We start from the raw sequence: 21649 nt of genomic DNA on the forward strand, positions 1-21649 counted from the left end.
TCAGTTAAGTGTCTGAGTCATGATTTCATCTCTGTTCATGATCTCAGGGTCTGGGATCGAGCCCTGTGTTGGGCTCCACACTCAGTGGGGAGTCTGCCTGAGATTCACCCCCACCTTCCTCCACCCCTCCCCCTGCTCATGTTCTCTCTCTCTCTAAAAATAAATAAATCTGTATTAAGCAAATAAAAAAAGAATACTCCCTGAGACCAGGAGTCCACCTGCCCCATTTCCCATTGTCCCCCAAGGACTATGCACCAGATGCATGTCCAGTAGACATCCAGGGGATGTTTGCTAAAAGGATCAGAGATACCTAAACTCCTGAGGACTATGTTCCAGGCACCTTAGCACTTGTTCCCAGTCCATCCTTGTCATGACACTGCCTTTCTTGTTCTTCCTCTTATACTGATTCGTCACAGCACATATATACCTGCAGTTGTAAACTGTTTCAGACCTTAGTGTTTTCTCATACTTTATTAACTCTGCATAAAATGCCTTTCTCCTTTTTTAATCCAGGACACTTGTAGAGGTATTTATTAGGTCTCAGCTTCTGATCCTCCCCAGCTGAACTGCCTTCCCTGCCAGTTCTGGGCAGAGTAGACTGTTCTCCATCAAGGGGCACTTTAATGGCAGCAATGATAATGACGATGACAGGAGAGAGTGCTTGCTCCAGCACTCCTGTGAGTCCTGCCCAGGTACAAATGCATGTAATATTTGTAATGACCCTCCAAGATAGGCAAGGTCTTTTTCTCATTTTAAAGGAAGAAATTGAGCCATAGAGAGGTTAACTAGAACTCTAAAGTTGGCAAAATTAATAAACGACAGAGTTTGCATTCAAACCCACATGGTCTGCCTCTGTAACCCATGCACTGTGACCTGCTCACATATCTGTCACCAGACTGAAAGGTCATTGGGAGCAGGGTCCATGTCTTATTTGTGCCTACATGGGTTCTCAATTAAAGAATGTTAAATGAATATTTTTTAATTAGTTGTACAATTACAGAATAAGAAAACTGGCTCAAATTCAGACTAGTGAAAAAGAGCTAGTGGTTTAATACTGAATGTGTATGACTGTATGAGCCACATCACTGATCCTAAGATAAAGTTCTGGGCCACATGAATAGCATGCCTTACTAAGGAACATTCAGTTGCTGGATCTAGCACAGATCAGGCCAGTTCCAGAGTCTAGTGCCCTCTCTGCTGTTCAAAAATCACCAAATGGAGTTTGTCTAAAGATGTGGGTAAAATAAAATAGAAATGAAGACACAAGGAGAAAGAATTTCTGGGTATAAAAACTATCCTCAAACACATGAAAAGGTTTTGTAAACAGAGGCTTCTTATGATTAAAAAGGGCACAAGAAGCCCAAAGGTAGGAGCACAGAGACAAGACAAGGGGTTCCAGTGTTGTGCTGAACCACCCACACTTACACCTAAGAACACATTCTGAGCATCTTTCCCAATTCTGTATTCAGTGTTATCATGTACATTCTGTGAGAAAGATTAGAATGGGAGGATTTACACCACAGAAACGCCAGAGCTACCACCAGACCTTTTTATTCTGGAGAATCAGTTTACCAGCAGACCACTCCATTTAACCTATTAGTGTTGCTGAAAAAACCCAGGAGGTTGCTTCGTACAGGGCGGGTGGTAATTAAGAACGCTGGAGAGGGCGAGATGTGAAAATTGTAAGCAGAATATAAATCATGAGTATACAAATAAATTTAACGAGAGAGCAGACTGGGATGTAGGAACAGTTGTCAGTCTTTTGTGCTTTTTTAAAAAATTTTCTAGTATTTATAAAAATACTATTTATAGATAAAACTCAAATATTCGAAGAAATAGTGTGATACTTAGCATTCCTCCCAGCAGTCTCTTGTGCCAAAAATAATGAATTAAAAAAAAAAAACCCCAAAACTAAAAATAGCCTATCTAATACTTTTGAATAGGAGATAGTCCATTGCAACATTCTTCCACCTGAGGCAAAAGTTGAAAATACCAAGTCAAATAGCAAACCCTAAAAGACTATCAACAAACTCGTAACACAAAATCTAGAAGTGTGTTTTCCAGTCAAACCAAGCCTTACAACTAATGTGTAAATTTATTGCTCTTTTCAAACAATAATATCCTTTGATATTTGTTTTCTATATACATTTTGAAACTTTCAATGACACATTTTTAATAAATTGAAATCAATCATAAGAAGAATTGCCCACTTTATCATAATTAACTTGGTCTTTTAATAGCTCATATACTCTTTTACAGTCAGTGGAACAGATTATTAAAAAAACTGCTTACTAGCAGTGAAGAAGATTGAATAATTGATATACAATTTAATATACATATTTTTAAGGCCCTGGTAAGGATATAGGACTGAGAGAAAATGAATCATCATATACAACATAATATAAGCAATAGATGAAGACTGACATGTAAGAAATCAACCTTTTCCTTTTTAAAGTACTCAAAAAAGATACGAACTCAAAAAGATACTGATTTAATTGGCAAGAACCATACCACTACCTTTAAATGGACTACAAAATAATAGATTATGTAAATTTAGCATTTCTATTCTGTTTTTAAATTACAGAGGTGACCAATGAGTCACTGAAGTAGCCTATATAATGTGTTTTCTCTTTAGAGTGCCTCCTAACCCTCTTGTCCTCTATTTTAAATTTGAGTGACTCACAAACTCTTAGGAGCAATCTCGAATAAACGGATTGTGAATAATAAGTACTCTTGTAAAATTGCTCCCAGAGTAAATGGTGTGTCCAGATATGTTCAGCAAGAGAAAGGTAAACTCCATTAGATTAGGACATGCTATAAGATAAAAATTTATCATAAGACTTAAATCAAAGGAGCTCCCATGAGTAAGACATACTGAGGTTATCCTGAATACAAAACAGGAAATCTGGCATGGGGTAAACTTGTTCTCTTTTGGAGAGATTTAAAACAAAATAAATTTCAGGATGAATCAATTGCACATTGGGGGAAAAAAAAAAAAAGCTTTTCTTTTGTGAATTATTCCTCAAGTGAAATTAATAACAATTAAAATTTTGCATCAGTCCTTTAAAACTCAAAACAACCCTAAAAAAATGCAGGCACGGTTTCTATTTCCATTTTATAGATAAGAAAAATAGAGATGGAAACATTTAAAGAGTTGCCCATCCCAGAAAGTCTGACTTTAGAGTGATTCACATCCACTTCATTAGAACTGTGTTCTCGACTAGAAAGTCAAGTAGAATTCTAACTAAATGACTTCACCCAGCATATGATATTGTTGATGTTTTAACTTCTCTGTTATATATGGCAATAAGCAAGTGCGAGAGATAATACCATAACACTCCTCTGTAACATATATATATATCAGTCATTTAGACTTCTATAGAACAGCATGCAACCCATTTTTGCTCAAAAGGAGAAGAATTAACTGAGAGGCCAAACAGGTGGACTGAGGAAGGAGGTGTTTTGCAGGTTCTGAAGTTCTTTGTGTCCAAGTTTCAAAAAAGAATAGAAATGTCTTTGTAAGTTTTTGTTTTTATTTTCTCTCCTTCCAGAATAATGTTTTGATGAATTATGCATAAATTGAATGCAAACACACAGATCCATTTCCCTTTGAAATACTTAAGGATGTAAAAATGAACAGAAAATATCCCTGGCAAAACCTGTGTGGAGCTTTCAGAAGAGCACACATTTGAACTAAAGTTTGTGATGTACTCCAAAACATATACATCAGCTGGTTCTTGCATTCCTCACTTCTCTAGTGTCAGAATGTTTTATCAATTTAAAAAGCACAGCTCTGTGCCACTAATTAGGCTATATATTAAATGCCATAGGACTGGCACTTCTGAATGCAAACTGACCAGCTCCAACAACAGGGGATGAAACAATTGAGGGTAAAATAAAACCAAATGACAGAATAAAACTCTCAAATATGTTTACACTAATGTACCCACAAAATTTACTGTTTTCTTCTCAAGAACTGCATTCCCCAAATGAATGTGTGCTTGCCTGTGTAAAGATACATATACACAAAAGGCTATATTTTAAAAATCCACAAATCATTGAGACAATAGCACTACTGATACTAAGTTTATAATCATGAGTCTGCACCACAAAATCAGGGATACTTGAGGTTTTGCTCCTATTCAGAGGAGTCTGTGGGTTCTCTGTTTTAGCTCATGGCCAAAGAATACTGTCTTAGCACATCCTTCAGGGGCTCAGAAAGTCTAGTGTGGCAACACCCACTGATCCCACCGTAATTTCATTTAATTCCACTTCTACTGTCAAGTGGCTTACGAGAATTGTGATCTTGTCAATATTAAATCTAATAATTGGAGGGAAAAAGCTAATATAGCATATTAAGACAGGATAGTAAAACTCTCCTGGTCCCATTCAATGCTGCTTCCTTAGTTTTATGAGTATCGCTGAAGGTATAACTAAAATAAATTATTTCATTACACCTTTAACTTTATATCCCATTTAATTCATACCTAAAGAAAATAAAAGGGAGCACAGCAAATATTTACCAATGTTAATTTATAAATTAGTTAAAACTGTGGCTCAAGTCCACCCACAAAAAGAAAATGAGGAATGCATAGTCTGATGTTTATCTGTCACAAGTGAGTCTGGTATGTAAGCTTGACAGAGCTTTTTCATATAAAATTTTTCATTGTTCTCTGACAATAATCCCATGCTTGTTACAATTACTTGGTAAGAGGAAAGAAGGAAAAGGTAAAATCTAGGTGAGCAAATTTTTGGTTTACAGTTTTAAGGTGAGGGATCCCTGGTGGCTCAGCGGTTTGAAGCCTGCCTTTGGCCCAGGGTGTAATCCTGAAGTCCCAGAATCAAATCCCACATCAGGCTCCCTGCATGGAGCCTGCTTCTCCCTCTGCCTGTGTCTCTGCCCCCCGCCCGCTCTTGTCTCTCATGAATAAATAAATAAAATCTTAAAAAAAAAAAAAAAAAAGAAGCTTTAAGGTGAGGGGGTGCCTGAGTGGTTTAGTGGGTTGAGTGTCTTATCCTTGATTTCAGCTCAGGTCATGATCACAGGGTCCTGGGATGGAGCCCTATGTTGGACTCTGTGCTCAGCAGGGGGAGGGGGGCATGGGGGTGTATCTGTGTGAGATTCTCTCTCCCTCTGTCTCTTCCCCCATTCTTTCTAAAATAAATAAATAAATCTTTTTTAAGAAGAGGTTTTGAGGTGAATGGTATAGACACAAATTCTTGTGTCTTCCAAAGGTTCTTCCTTCTCTAAAGGATAATGACTGTATCAAACAAAATCTTAAAACACAATTGGGTCAACTGCACAACGGAATCTGAGTCCAATAACAGAGACAAGAGAATAGACTATTTGAAATGAGGACTTCAGTGAAGAGTAATAAAATTTCACATTGTGTACTCATTCTTCCACTTGTCAAGTTTCCTCTGAGACAGGCTTTTTCCCCTTATATACTCTAATAAAATGCATCCAATGTTAAGATTTAGGGGATTGGTTTGCCCCAGAGTTTTATTCCCTCACACACCATCTACCTTGGAAAATGAGCACGATAAGGACAATGGAAACATCTTTGAGAGGCACGAGCCTATTAAATAAACCCACAGACTATATCTTCAGCCTCTTATAAGCTAAAAGAATCTCAATTTTTTTTTTCGTCAAGTCTGCGTTTATTCATGGCAATCCTCAAAGACATTTTATAAGTCCATAGGGGCACACAAATGTCAAGACTTCCTTTCAACAAAAAAATAACACTTCTGAGGGTATTGAATTATGCAAAAAATAAGTAATTCAGAGATTTTTTTCTTTCTGAATGATACATATAAACAACAGACACAAGCATATTGAATCAGGGACTTCTGGAAGCGGGCTCTTGCCCTGACCAGATTATCATCCTTTGGCAGTACTTACAAGCCACCATAATAATGCACCAATACTTTGAAGGAACTCAAGAGGAGAGGGTATCTACGTTGACCTAAATGAATGCAGACAGCACTACATTTTATTAGCAAGTCAACACTTCGAAAAAATGTTTGCATTATTCCTGAAGTGTTTGCAGGTCTCATTTACACAGCTGTACTTTTAAATACAAAGAAACCACTGGTTTCTGAGTATAATGGTATGTAACCTGGCTTCCTTCTGTCTTACTCTCAGAGGGAAAAAATGAATTTTAAGTAAAATATATTGGCCGTTTCTGTCATTTGCAGAATTCTTCTTTTATATACAAACAAAAAATCATGATAGAACTGCTTTATGTGTTCTAATTTAATCTAGCCTCTGTCTTGCATTGAAGAGAGAAAGTTGTAAAAAATTAAATATATTCAATTTATAAATGAAACTATTTCATCCCTAAATTCTTTCTATTACATAAATGTATAGTACCAATAAAAGAGGAGCAATTTTTCCTTTTTTTTTTTTTTTTGAGGAGCAATTTTTCTAAGTGAATGTTTTCTCTAACCGTCATAACCACAACGGTTACATAAGATGCTCATTTATTTCCTAAAACAATTATGCATGACTCTTGAATCAATTTGGAAAATACATATAGCTAGAATACACAATTGTTAAAAACTTTATTTTTGGGGATCCCTGGGTGGCTCCGCGGTTTAGCGCCTGCCTTTGGCCCAGGGCGTGATCCTGGAGTCCCGGGATCGAGTCCCACGTCAGGCTACCGGCATGGAGCTTGCTTCTCCCTCCTCCTGTGTCTCTGTCTCTCTGTCTCTCTCTCTCTCTCTCCCTCTCTCTCTCTCTCGCTCTCTCTCTATGTCTATCATAAATAAATAAATCTTTAAAAAAAACATGTTAAAAACTTTATTTTTGTTTCTTTTAATACTTGGTAAAGGTTTTAAAAATAAATACTAATTGTGGCCATTCAGATCTACAAGGTGCTAACGATTCTGTTCAAGAATTCAAAAAAGATGCCTTAATACTTCTATAAGTGTTACGTTTATTGGCCCTCCACTTTTGGTGTGAATTAGTCTTTAAATGTCTCTAAGAATCAGTTAAATTGTTTTCTAGTTTCTCACGTTGAAAAATCACTTACTAAGAAATACTATTCCATTAAAATAGATGCAAGCTTATGTATTTTCTATAGGAAGAGATAGTTTCTATTCCTCTGTGGAAGATGGAAGAACTTGTTGTTTTAATTAACCTTCATCTTAAGGTACTTATAGGTTCAATGTAGTTGTAAGAAATTTCTAGGTGTTTCTAGGTGTCCTCTTCCGAGTTTCCCAATAGTAACATCTTACAAAACCATACTACAACACAATTGTACTATCAACACTGGTACAGTAAAGAATGTCCATCATCACAAGGGTTTCTCTTGCCCTCCTGTTGTCCTTTCACTGCCAAACACTCTTCCTTCCTGCTCCCACCTCCCCAACCCCTGGTAACCACTCCTCTGTCTTCCATCTCTATAATTTTGTCATCTCAGGAATGTCATATAAATGGAATCGTTTATCATGTGACCTTTTGGGATTGGCTTTCTTTCATTCTGCATAATTCCCTTGAGATTTCATGCAAAACTTCCCTTGTGTGTATCAAGTTGGTTCTTTTTTGTTGTTGAGTATGATACAGATGTACCACAGTTTGTTTAATCACTTACCACTAAAGGACATGAGGGTTATTTCCAGTTTTTCATTAATGTGAATGAAGCTTCTATAAACATTTATGTCCTGGGCTTTGTGTGGCCACAGGTCTTCATTTTTCTTTAAAAAATAACCAAGTGTGACCACTGTGTTGCATGGTAAATGTATGTTTAGCTTTTTTAAGAAACTGTCATGCTCTTCTCCAGGACAACTGTACCATTTTCTGTTTCCACCAGGAATTTTTCCATATCCTCAGCAGCATTCAATGTCATCACCATTTTACAGTTTGGTCTTAGCTATTTTAGTGGTGGCTCTAGCTATTACTTTATGCAATGGTAACTTACCACACAAGTTACATTTTATAGCTTCAAGTGAAATATAGAAACCTTACTCCCTTTAAGTCACTTTACCTCCACTTATAATGTATTTGTCTTGAATATTTCCTCTACCTATATTTAGAACCACATCAGACATAGTTGCAAGTCTTTACAACCCTCAAGCATTATTTAGAAAACTCAAGAGGAGAAGGAAAGTCTGTGTTTTCACACGTACTTTCACGTTTACTGTGTTCTTTCTTCCTTCCTAACGTTCCAAAGTTCCTCCTTTTTTATTTCCTTTTGTCATAAAGAAATTCCTTGATTCATTCTTTCAGGGAAGTTTGATGACAACTTATCTTAGTTCCCCCCCCCCCATCTGAAAATATAATAATTTCTCCTTCAATTCTGAAAGATCTTCTCTCTGGGTATAGGTCTCCAGACTGACACTTCTTTTGTTTAGTTCTTGAAAAAATGTTCCACTTTCTTCCAGCCTTCATGGTTTCTGATGAGAAATCCACTGCCATTCAAATTGCTTTTCCATTTTGCATAGGATGTGCAGACATACCTCATTTTATTGTGTTTTGCTTTACTGCACTTCGCTGATACTGCAATATTTTTACAATTTGAAGGCTCGAAACTTCAATGGAGGAAGTAGATGCAGATGAGGCAGAAACAGCAAGAGAACTGGAATTAGACACGGAACCTGTAGATGGGACTGGATGGTTGCAATCTGTAAATAAATATTTACAGATGAGGAGTTGCTTCTTATGGATGAGTGAAGAAAGTGGTTTCTTGGGATGGAATCTACCTGGTGAAGACGCATGGAGAATGTTAAAATGACAACAAAGAACTGACACTATGGGACACCTGGGTAGCTCAGCAGTTGAGCATCTGCCTTCAGCTCACAGCATGATCCTGAGTTCCGGGATCAAGTCCCATATCAAGCTCCCTGCACAGTTCTTCTGTGCCTGCTTCTCCCTCTGCCTATGTCTCTGCCTTTCTCTCTATGTCTCTCATAAATAAAATCTTAAAGACCCTCCACCAGCAAAAAGATTATGACCTGCTGAAAGCTCAGATAATGGTTTGCATTTTTAGCAATAAAGTATTTTTAATTGAGATATGTATATTTTTTTTTAAGATATAATCCTATTACACACTTAATAGACTACAGTATAGTAAAAACATAATTTTATATGCAGTAGGAAAGCAAAATATTCATTTGTCTTTATAGGTATACCTCCTTTATTGTGGCAGTCTGGGGGAGAACCCGCAACATCTCTGGGGTTTGTCTATACATTTTACCTAGCTACTTCCAGGAATTTTTTCCTTGTCTTTAGTTTTTAGAAGTTTACTTATGATGTGTATACTGCTTTGACTATGTCAAATTTCTGGATTCTCTAGCTTTCCTGAATTTGGAGTTTTATGTTACTTGTGGAATTGGGGAAGTTTTCAACCATTACTCCCTTGAGCACTTTTAGCCTCCCCTTCTTTTATCCTCTCCTTCCAGGACTCTGATGATACAATTGTGAAATGATCTTTTATAGACTCACATATTTCTGTGACTTGCTCTTTTCTATCTTCCTCTTTCTCTTTCCTTCCTCTTTCTCTTTCTTTCTTTTCTTTCCTTCTTTCTTTATTCCTTTCCTTTCCTCCTTCCTTCGTCTGTTTTCTCTGTTCAAATTGTACAACTTCTACTGTTCCATTTTCCAGTTCACTGACTTTTTCCTCTATCCCTTTCATTCTTCTGTTGAGCCCATCCAATGAGCATTTTATTATTGTATTTTTCAATTCTATAATTTCCATTTATTCTTATTTATATCTTTTTATTTTCTCAGAATTATTCTTTCATTTATTCCAAGCATGTTGGTACTTATTTATTGAGGTTTTTTTTTTTTTTTTTTTTTTTTTTTTTTTTATTATTGAGGTATTTTATCATGGCTGCTTAAAATGTCAGATAAATCTAACATCTCTGTCATCTCAATATTAGCATTCTTTTCATACAATTTGAGATCTTCCTGATTCTTGCTGGTTTTCCTTTGAAACCTGAATCTTATTTAAACCTTCTGCTTTAGCTGGCTTTTTCTGACCCTATTTCTGCAGGAAAGGGGAGTCACTACCTCATCATTGTCAATGGAAATAGTAGTCCAGACCTCCACTCAATTTCCGTTGAAATGAAGACTCCTCATTATTGCTGGGTGGGAGTGATGTTCTGGCACTGAACATGATCTCCATTGGCGCTGTGGTACCAGTGGCCCTGTAGACACTTAGCAACAGTGAAAATACCAACTCACCTCTAGGGCTCTTGTGTTATTATGCCAGCAGGTAGAGAGAGGTGTAGTTTATTATTGTCAAGGGAGCAAGTGTGTAAGGCACTCATTATAGCCTCACAAGGAAGGTAATCTAGACTCTAGCTTTCATTACTATTGGTGGGGATTAAGGAGGGGCCACAGTTCTTCTGTGCTGTTTAGCTGCAAAAGTATGGTTATTGTCTAAAAGTTTTCTATATTGCTAGGTTACTCTGTTCCTGGTATTTTGGATAGAAAGCAGGCTTTTTAGAGTACCTTTTTCTTGTTATTGTTGTTTATACATGCTGGCATTTCTAGGTTACCAATTTCATCATCTCCAAGTCTAGGATGTATCTGGTAAAAGGAAAACCTAAAACCCATACCTGTATTGTTTCTTCGGTCCTGAGGTCCCTAAAGAGTCTGCATTTTTCTTGTCACCTTTTAGAATCCTCATATGTCTGTATATGTTGTATGTAACATCCAGAGTTTTAGTTGTACTTAGGAGGAGGAATAGGTAAAAGTTTGTCTATTCCATTTTCACAGAAACAAAGCCTATGCCAGGTCATCTATTTTTTGACATTCATATTTTATCCATTTTTCTTTAATTACTTAAAGTTCTTAAAATCTTGCTAATAACAAGAAAGAATATATTAATGTATAAAGAAAATGATTACACTTTAATAGATTTTCAAACACATCTGTAGACATATATTCTAGGAACTGAGAATTCCATGAGATTGTTTAAAATTTTGATAACAGGTTATCATCTAAGAAATGTCCTTTACCAGTTAAAAAGATAAAACACTTTCTTTTGATTTTAAAAATGTTCATAATAAGGGGTACCTGGGTGGCTCAATTGGTTAAACATTCAACTCTTGACTTTGGCTCAAGTCATGATCTCAGGGTTGTGAATCTCTGTCAAATATGTAACCCATTGTCATTTCTTAGCTCTTTATTGCAGATACATTCGTCATAATTCATTATGGAAAGTAGTCTTGTATTACTTAAGGTGATCTCTTAGATTTTGAAGTAGTCCCTAATAATAGTGATGACAATCATGATGATGAGGATGCTAATAATTGCTAACATTTATATAATGTTTACTATATATTGTACTCTGTTCTTAGTGCTTTACATAAATTAACTAATTTAGTCTTCACAAAATTCCAGTGAGATAGGTACTAGTATTATTCCCACTTTATAGATGATGAGCAAACTGAAATACAGAGAGGCCGCATTCTCTTAAGTACATAAGATACATTTAAAAAAGTTGTTTTGCCTTAATTTGTAGTATTAAAAACAAGTAGTCCCTAAAGACTTAAGAGTTATGATATAAACACCCCATAGAGTATAATCCATGCACTTAGAAATGAAGATTACATAACATGGAAAAGCTTATGATACAACATTAAGTGAAAAATAATCAGAATACAAAATCATATTTCACTGCTTACAGCCATATAAAAGTCAGCCATCCACATCGTCAAGGGTTAGCCCATGTGGAACAAAATGCAGGACCCTTGGCTCCTCCAGGAACTCCCCTCCTCCTCTCCTTCCTCTCACTGACAAGCTGAGCCCCCTCATGATAGTCCCAGCTCATGATGAACCCAATAGCCTGGCTTTGACCAACCACAACCCTGGACTAGAGTCACCACTATAGCCATCAAGTCCAAAGGTTCTTTCCTTCTTATCAACTCCATCTTTTCACAGCACATGTACTTCTTTACCAGTAATTTACTTTTCTAAAATATCCTCAAAATCATCAGTTGGATGGATAATGCCTCCTTTACTGGCTTCTCCCCTCGCTAAGAGACCTACCTACTCAAGCTTCTGTCCTCTGTCCCTTTGGCAATCACAACTAATCCAATGGCTGTAATATTTACCTCTATGTAGCTAGTCCTCAAATATAAAGTGAGCTCCTAAGCAACACAGCTAGGTTCTCAAACGCCTGCTAGACAACTCCACATATATTTCCTTTGGCATCCACTTTTCATGCAGGTTAAGGTTCCTCATTCTTCCTACAACCAGACTGGATCTCCAGACTCCCATTTCTCTGCATGGCACCCTTTTTGCTCTAGCTCTTAATGCATGAAACCTCTGTAAAAATACAGCCCTAAACTCCCTTCCTGCCCAGTCTTCAACATCTCTTCTAGCTTCTAGAAGAACAGGGACTCATACTGTTCTGCAAGTACACTCCATGCTCATTCTCTAACCCTGGGATCTTACTCAAGTTTCAATTCATCCATGAAGTCTTGGTGACTTACACTCAGAAAGATGTGTTTTCTCTACCGTTAAAATCTTGTAATACTTAGTTTCAGCTTCTATATTATGGTTCTCCTGTTTGGCATTTTTATGTTGAACCACATGAAACTGCTAATAGTTTTATGCCATATGGTTTAACCTAATACTTCTGTTGCTTTTAGGGCCCCTAACTAGTCACCACAAAAGCAGGAAATGAGTTTGCCTTTCTTTATGAGCCCCCAGGAAGCCCAGAACATTGGAAGGATTTGTCAAAATGAAAAGAATCTGAATCAATATATATCTTATACATATGAGTAAGGGTTAGGCAGGGCTAGGTATGAGAGATGGGGGGCTATGTTATCCGGCTCACAAAAATCCCCCAAATGAGGAGGTATGAGAAAACCAGAGATGAGGGAACAAACCAGACCACTCTACCCTAGGTGTCAGAGGTAGGGTCTTGTTATAACAGCTACTTGTGACCAACAAAGAATTACCAGATCCTAAAGGTGTTATCACTAGTCCTTACTTGATGGTGTTATCAATAGAGGTGTTAAAAAGATTTAAGTTTCCTGGCTACTTTCAATAAAAGACCAACCCTAAAAGCCCTCAGTGGCCACCCTGTCGGGACCCCTCTCACTCTTACTGCTTTATTCACTCTCCTTTGTCCTGAGAGAGATTCATTCTTCCACTCTGAGAGATAAGAACCTTGCTCTCTGCTTCATGTATATGTTGGTAAAATGAATCATCTGTAGCAATTAGTCTAACCTATCAGCTTAATGGTAGAGGTGAAGAGTTTTAGAACCTGAAACTTCAAAACTCCTGGTAATATAAAATATTTTGGTTCAAGGAGCCGTTTTAAAATCATTTATTTGTGAAGGGAACATTCTTGGATTTAGAGGTTGGCAGGTACAGTAAAAAGCTTTTTAGTTGACTGGAATAAAAAAATAAAAAGCGAAACGCTTTTTTTAGCAGAGGCACTTCCCTTAAAAAAACAAACTGCCTAAAAGCAAAGCACAGCAGTTTGTGCACAGTAACATGTGCCTCCAGCCATCAGCAAAGACCACTGGGGCCAGAGCTCGATTTGCATTTCTATGGCTTCTTTTTGTAGGCGCACATTCTGAAAGCATTTCACCAAGAAGCTGTAAGCATCATCAGGAGAAGACACAATGATGGGATGTCTATACAGGAGAGGCACCAGGTAGCCAGACCCAGCAGCCCTCCTGCGCACAGCAGTGGGCCCCCAAGAAACATAGGTGCAATTAATCTGTGCTGGTTGAGAAAGGGGAAAGCTGTGTCTGATGGGTCCTTCAGCATCCCCTGACCATCCACAGAAGCCATCTGCTCTTTCATGCTTTTGCAAAGCATGACTTCAATCCAGTGAAACGGTATCTGCTGGTATCCCCATCAGATAACAGTGCTCCACGTCTAGGGGAGGGCGCTGCTCATCAGTTCACCTGCTCTCCCCCTCTTGCTACAGAAATCACCCTTGGGAATTAAACACCCAGGTGAGAGGACAGTAGGCTTCATAGGTACCAGAAGCAGCAAGAATGGTGTCAGGAGAGGACAGGCACTGCTTGCTTTCTGACATTTCAGTAGTCTATTCTAGGGATGGTTTTAGGGCAGCTCAGAGAAAATACGCACAAAGAGGGACTTTTGCTCTGTTCCTGTCTCCGTTGGCCGCTAGCATGGAAGCTGTGATTTTGATGGGGTTTTGATGGGGTGGGGAATCTCTCAATGCCTGTCCTAAAAGGGCCCTGAGCCCCGGACCTCCTGGAGCGAGCTGCAGCCGCAGCCTTCCGATTATCCTCCAGGGGTCACAATTGGGTTACAGATTCCTCGCAGTGCAGTGACTGAGCAGTCTGATTTGGAACAATTTATTCGAATCCTTCTTCATTAAGATTCAAATGGAATAAGTAAGGTAGAAATTGAACAGACACAGAAATTGCGCCTTGCTGCTCCTGTAGTCAGTAAACATTTATTCACCAAGCCCAGCCCGTGTGTTCTCTCTCTCTCCCTCTCTAACCCACAGTTGTTCTTCCAATCCTTCCTGCTTGCTGTTTTAATGCATAATTAAGAAGGTCAGAATTAATGAAGCGGTGTGGAGTAAAGTTCAAGGAATCCCCAGGCACTATTTATTCTATTAGATCTCAGGCATGAATGTCAGCTTGGCAGAGGAAGAGGCATAAGCACTGGTGCTGGCTGCATCCCAGGAACCATCCACCGAGGGACACTCACCTGCACTGTCAAGTCATTCCTAAGCTCCTTCCCAGCGAAAATCACACGCAACTGGTCAACCGGGGCCCCCTGTCGCTTAGCAACCACCTCCTTGAGCTGGAAGATGCTGGTTTCAGAATCGACCTCCACTGGGAAACCATGGCTGGAGTTGAACCTGACGAACACTGACCAAGAGATTAGGAGAGAGGGGGGGAAGTGAGCATTACTCAAAGATCAGACGTGGCAACAGCAACATTTCTGTACCAAGTTACCTCTCACCTGCCCTTCAATGAACAGGGTACATTTCCTTTTACTTATAATATACTTCATGCAATGGAGCAACATTTGAAGAAAAACAGGTTCCCCATGGGATTTCCCTTTCATACATCAGTCAGTGACCTTCCCATGCAATCGCTTGCTCCCTTTGATGCCAGTCCTGGGAAACAAAGAGCCCACACAAAACACTTGCTAGACTGGAACTGTGAGGCTCCCATGAGTTTATGGAAGAGATTTGGCTCCGATGGCCGGTAGGAATGCGCACTCCCTCTACGGTGCACCACTTTACCAGCGTGGCAGGTGTCATGTTTGCCCTCACAATATAGCCATGGGAACCACTCAAGCTGTCTTACAGATGAGAGTGAAGACCCACCTGAGGCTGTGTTTACGAACCCTAGACACTGGGTGACCTCGCCAAAAAGCTCCGTGGGATCTTATGTGATACTTAGCTGCCCTTTCTTTTGAACCTACTGACACCCTCTTTCTTACTAGAGCCACTCCCGCCTCACAACCAAGGCTGGGACCTACAGTCTCCGCATGCCTTCCCGGTACTGCCGATTGTCACTCTAACTTGTTGATGTTGCCTACGCATGTCCTTTACTGCCTGCATTTTCTGTCACTACTCTCAGGCGATCTTTTCCAGATTCATGCACTAGCCTCCCACCCCGAGTCTTGACATACTCTCTTTACTTCAAAATGTCCTGCACCATTCTACAGAGGAAGCCTTATCAATCCAGAGCTCTGACCATAGCATGCATAGCACTTGAACCCTTTAAAGTGTCACCCTGTCTGCTGGGGAGAAAAATCCAAGGCCCCCTCATCTGACACAAACCTATATCCCAGCAGCTGTCAGCCCCCACATGTACACTGCTACATTGAGTGCTCCCAAAAAACTCTTGGCACATCCTTCTTCACCTCTGCCTGTTGAAAGCTCCGTTCACCACATGAACCTTTGCAAATGTCTCTCCTCTAAGAGGCCTCTGGCTATCAGCCTGGTCAAGACCAAGCCTACCTCAGAGGATTGACCACAACCTTCTTCCACCGTTTGCAGCATTCTCTCATGGAGGCTGCAGAGCACTGAGGTTACAAGGGCACCCTCCAGGGTGGGAAGGACCTCTGTGCCAGTTGCTGCAGGTCCCTTCCCAGCAGAGCAGATGGGGTATTACCCCTAATGCTTTAACTCCCAATTCCCTAATCACCACAATAAATAAATCACAGAGGGTGTTTTGTGATGTTTTAAGTAATATTTATACTGTTTATAACTGTCACATAATTACTGTCAAAAATAATGAATGTTGGTGTATGTCTTACATGTTTTTGGTATATATTTCTTCTTCTTTAAAAGATTACAAACTCCTTAAGGCCAGCCATTAGAGCTTATTTTCTACAGCATCTCCTTTAAATGTATTATTATCACTTATTAGTTGTCAGTTCAAGTATGAAATGGCCCACCTAATAATTATAATAAACTAATAATTACAATGCCCATAATAATCGAATACTTACTATGTGTCAGAAGATGCATATTACTTACATATGCTATTTTTAAGCTTTCCAATGGCCTGGTAAGGTCAGTATTATTATCCTTACCTAATAGAATAGTAAATTGAGTCCTAGAGAATTGTAATCACTTTTCTAAGGACATCGGCTGCTTTGTAATGGAATCGCAACTCAAATTCAGTTCAATCAAACTCTGAACTCCATTCCATCTCTACCATAACAGGCTGCCTAAAATATTCTCAGAAGAAAAGTCTACATTCCTTTTCCTTACGATAAAAAAGACAAACAACAACAGCAAAGAGCTGTATAACATCATTCAGATATTCCCTATATAGGTTACCAGTAGAAAATGGGATTAGTAATAAAAGCTCCGATAAAGAGTTAAGAGCAAAGAATAATGACCAATGGGCATAGGACACAATAAAATAAAAATGACACCAAAATGAGAGGAGGTACCACAGATGACATGGCAAGAGCACAAACCTGACATATTTTACCCAGCAGAGAAAAATATTCAGAAAAGGTGTATGGACTGGAAGTGACAGAAGTGCTCCAAATTAAAAAAAAAAAAAAATGATGAAAAAAAATTACAGAGGAAAAGGTGCTTTTGATAAACTTTTAAGTAGATGTCATATGACACCACTGAAGTAGAGGAGGAGAAATAAACATGTATTGGAAGCCCTTGAGGTCTATTCACAGCATCTTCAGATCAGAGACCATAAGGCAACCAATTCATCAGCTAAGATAGGAGACGAGTAAGGAGCAATAAGGGACAAAAGGTATGGTCCCAGTTCTACACATGATTTTCTAGTAGTGTGAACAGATTTGTTTTAAAAGCAGAATGCCATAGAGAAGAATATAGCTGGGGACCATATAAAAGTTACTAAAACTAAAAAAAGGAATAAAAATTCTAGGATATCCTGAGTTGATTTTTTTTTCAAAGATTTATTTATTCATGAGAGACACACAGAGAGAGGCAGAGACACAGGCAGAGGGAGAGGCAGGCTCCTCACAGAGAGCCCAATATGGGACTTGATCCCAAGACCCTGGGGTCATGACCTGAGCCAAAGGCAGATGCTCAACCGTTGAGCCACCCAGGTGTCCCTGAGTTGGTGATTTTTCACTGAGGGTTCCAATTATGGGGATTCTACCTTAAGAACAAGAATTATAAAAACAAACAAGCAAAACTAAAGAGGAAAAAACCTGCAAAAACATACTAAGTAATTCTGTACCATAACTCAAATCATTAGTATCTAAAGGCCTCTTCCATTTATATAATAGAAAAATTAAAGTCTTTAAACTTAAGTTCAATTTGGATAATCATGTCAATACTTTATAAATAAATATTTTTGAGCAGCAGTCCAGATACACAGTATGGATTTACAATAGAAAAACTTACCAAATGCATAGCAGGTATTAGGCAAACTAAAATATTGTCATGGATAAGAACAAACATTTTAAAGTGACCTGATAAATAATCAAGTGCCATTATGTGGAAAATGACTAGTGCTTACTGGCCATAGTATATTTTGTGGTGGGTCTCTACGTCTTCTGGCACATGTGAGAAATGTGTCATGTCCCATTTGTTCTGGTCCTGTAACTACAAAATTCCCCGAAAAAGGATCAAATGAATGTTCATCTCCCTCCTAATCCTTTCCCTCTACTATCTCTCGAAAAGTCACAGGAAGTAGAACATTTTTAAAGCCAGAAAAAGAGGAATTGGAAACCCGGTTGTGCCACTTATTAATTTTATGACTTAGGACAAATTACCTGGTCACCTTTTCTTAGCTTCCTTATCTGCTGAATGGAGATAATGTGTGCAATCTTAAATGGTCCATTACAAAGATTTGTTGTGATTGTGGATGTATCAGGAAATTCTGAGAAGAGTCATTTGCAACATTTTTTGTACACAGGGCAAGGTTGTACTCTAAAATCAGTTCCCTAATTTTAGTCACCTAGAGGAGGTAGTGCTAATTAAAGTGTATCCATTCTTTATATTGTACCTAAGATAGATTAAATGGGATATGGGTGAATGTTAACTAAAAGCCTATTTTTCTGGTTTCTGCTTTTCTTCGCGATGGGCAGAAAACTCCCAGAAACTGAGAAACCATGATAAAGAATTTAGCTTGTCTTCTTTCCTGAGATTTAATTATAAATTAAAAGTTGGGAATGCACTGTTTTAGTGATACCTATAATAGCATCAAAAATAAACATTATACCAATTAACATTATCAATAATGTTAATAATCAATAATAAATACCATAATGCACTGCTAAGAAAAAGATGAGATATAGCCACACTCATTTTGATGCCATCCCTAACCATGCTCAGAAGATCCAGAGGATAAGAAAGTACTTGAGAATAAAAGTGTTTCTCTCAAGGCTATTCTATTTGCCTGGCCTGACTGGGGTAAAAATGCTTGAGTTACAACTACAGTTTCTTACCATTCATCATTCCTATCTTATGTCCAAAGATGATGGTCCTTATAGGGTCCTGAACACCTTGAAAGCAGCCATTCTACCTCCTGCACTGAGAGCAGTCATGCAATTCAGGCAGAATGAGCCACTCTCTCCCTCAAGTCCAGAGTGGACTCTTATTAACCAGCACAACCTCATCCTCCTTGTCACAGTGACTGGCTCAAGGATGAGCAGAAACCAGTCAGTGCCTGGTTCTCCCTGAGTCACAGGGATTGATTTCCTGGAGATCTTAGAAGGGGTGATCTAAGGTGGACAAATCAAAGAGTAGTCCAGCTTTGTCAAAGGCTTGGCTTTAACTGTCATGGAATATCATGTGAGGCCCATACATTTCTGCTGAGAGAATCAAATAAAAACAGAGTCCAAGATAAACCATTGTCTCAAGTGGGCTCAATGCATTTGGGGTAAAGCAATTCTTCTTTGAGATAGAATGTCCTAAGCTCTGCAGGATGTTTAGCTCCAGGTGCATTCTGGTAAGTACTAGGAGCACCCTTTGGCAATTGTGGTGACCAAGAAGTACCCCTACTTATCTCTAAATATCCCTTGGTGAGGTAGTTCTTCTTTACCTTTGATAACTTGCACTAAGTCTAGAATCTCCTATCATAAACAGACATTATCCTCACATTCCCCTCCAGGCATGGTGCCACTTCTCTGCACAGAAACCCCTATTGTGAATTTCTTATAGTCCTGCTCTCCACTGATTTACTTTACATTCTTTTGTGAACCCATTCTTGAAGCCTACTGCTGGTAAAGCAGTAGCCTCCATAGTTCTAATTCAATGGTTCCATTCCTATTCTTCTCATAATTGACCATTCAGAGACATTCAGTGGACTCTTGTTCTTACAATGCATTTTTTCTCCTGGTATCTGCTATTTTTTTAATCCTGGTATCCCCCTACAACACAGGACATGCTTTCTTAGCTTCATCTACTGGGTTCCCTTCCTGTGTCGGACCTGCTGATTTTAGAGTGCCCAGGGGTCTACTTAGATTCCCTTCTTTTGTATGAGTGTTCTCCCTGGGTTGTATTAGCCAAGCTGCATGCAACATAACTCATGTGCAATTCAATATATTTCCATAGGAAATGTTCGCTCAATGTGATTTTTACTTTATATTCTTCTTTTAAAATTCAACCGTCTCACAATCGTCTATGCCAGCCCATCCCCAGAATGATGTGAGTCCATGGAGTTATCTACCTCTTAGGACCAATTCCTATTCCTCATGCTCTAGAGCTACGTAAAGTTTCATGTGGAGTTTAAACCACATGCAGATATAACAAGTACGACAACTGCAGCATAAAGAATGGGAGAATGGATGTGGACCTATTAGGTTGTAAGCTTTCTACACTTTGGGAGGTGATGTAATATCAACAATAAACAGAGTAAAAATCTAAGAGTGTATGCTATAATTCTTAGAGTAAAAATCAAAGTGACGGCTCCGCAGAGGGGGCTGCGCGGCCCCGGGAGCAGCTCGGAGGGGCTCGGGCAGAGGAAGAGGCTCCGTGCAGAGGGGGCTGCGCGGTTCCAGGAGCAGCTCGGGGGGGCTCGGGCGGCGGCTCCACGGAGGGGGCTGCGGGCCGGAGCGCGAATCCAACAGCGCAGGCCCCGGAGCACAGGGCGCCGGGACACAGCCCAGGATCCGGCCTCCCCCGGGACAGGCAGAGGCCGGGAGGGCCCAGGACAGCAAGGACGCTCCTGCCCCAGCTGAGCAGATCAGCGGCCCCGCCCGGAGCCTCCAGGCCCTGCAGACGGAGTTCCTGCCGGAGCTGAATCCAGGTTTCCAGAGCTGCCCCGCCACTGGGGCTGTTCCTCCTGCGGCCTCACGGGGCAAACAACCCCCACTGAACCCTGCACCAGGCAGGGGCACAGCAGCTCCCCCAACTGCTAACACCTGAGAATCAGCACAACAGGCCCCTCCCCCAGAAGACCAGCTAGACGGACAACTTCCAGGAGAAGCCAAGGGACTTAAAGTACACAGAATCAGAAGATACTCCCCGGTGGTTCTTTTTTTTGTTTTGTTTTGTTTTTTTGTTTTTTTTTGTTTTTTTTGTTTTGTTTTGCTTTTTGATTTGTTTCCTTCCCCCACCCCCCCTTTTTTTCTCCTTTCTTTTTCTTTCTCTTTTTCTTCTTTTTTTTTCTTTCGTTTTTTTTCTCTTCCCTTTTTTTTCTCTTTCTCTTTTCTTTCCTTCTTTCTCTCCTCTCTTTTTCTCTTTTTCCCAATACAACTTGCTTTTGGCCACTCTGCACTGAGCAAAATGACTAGAAGGAAAACCTCACCTCAAAAGAAAGAATCAGAAACAGTCCTCTCTCCCAGAGAGTTGCAAAATCTGGATTACAATTCAATGTCAGAAAGCCAATTCAGAAGCACTATTATACAGCTACTGGTGGCTCTAGAAAAAAGCATAAAGGACTCAAGAGACTTCATGGCTGCAGAATTTAGATCTAATCAGGCAGAAATTAAAAATCAATTGAATGAGATGCAATCCAAACTAGAAGTCCTAACGACGAGGGTTAACGAGGTAGAAGAACGAGTGAGTGACATAGAAGACAAGTTGATAGCAAAGAGGGAAACTGAGGAAAAAAGAGACAAACAATTAAAAGACCATGAAGAGAGATTAAGGGAAATAAACGACAGCCTGAGAAAGAAAAACCTACGTTTAATTGGGGTTCCCGAGGGCGCCGAAAGGGCCAGAGGGCCAGAATATGTATTTGAACAAATTCTAGCTGAAAACTTTCCTAATCTGGGAAGGGAAACAGGCATTCAGAT

At 39.3% G+C, this 21649-nt stretch overlaps 1 protein-coding gene across 1 annotated transcript in view; it reads right to left on the reverse strand.

Annotated features, from left to right (window-relative positions):
• Window positions 1–21649, reverse strand: part of PRKN (parkin RBR E3 ubiquitin protein ligase) — a 1305989-nt gene that overhangs the window by 1029356 nt on the left and 254984 nt on the right. Inside the window, exon 2 of the mRNA XM_025422695.3 lies at window positions 14657–14820. Within this exon, the coding sequence (XP_025278480.1) occupies window positions 14657–14820 (164 nt within the window). The remainder of the gene's footprint in view (window positions 1–14656; window positions 14821–21649) is intronic.

The sequence above is a fragment of the Canis lupus genome, chromosome 1 (assembly GCF_003254725.2).
Source record: "Canis lupus dingo isolate Sandy chromosome 1, ASM325472v2, whole genome shotgun sequence".
Lineage (NCBI taxonomy): Eukaryota > Metazoa > Chordata > Mammalia > Carnivora > Canidae > Canis > Canis lupus.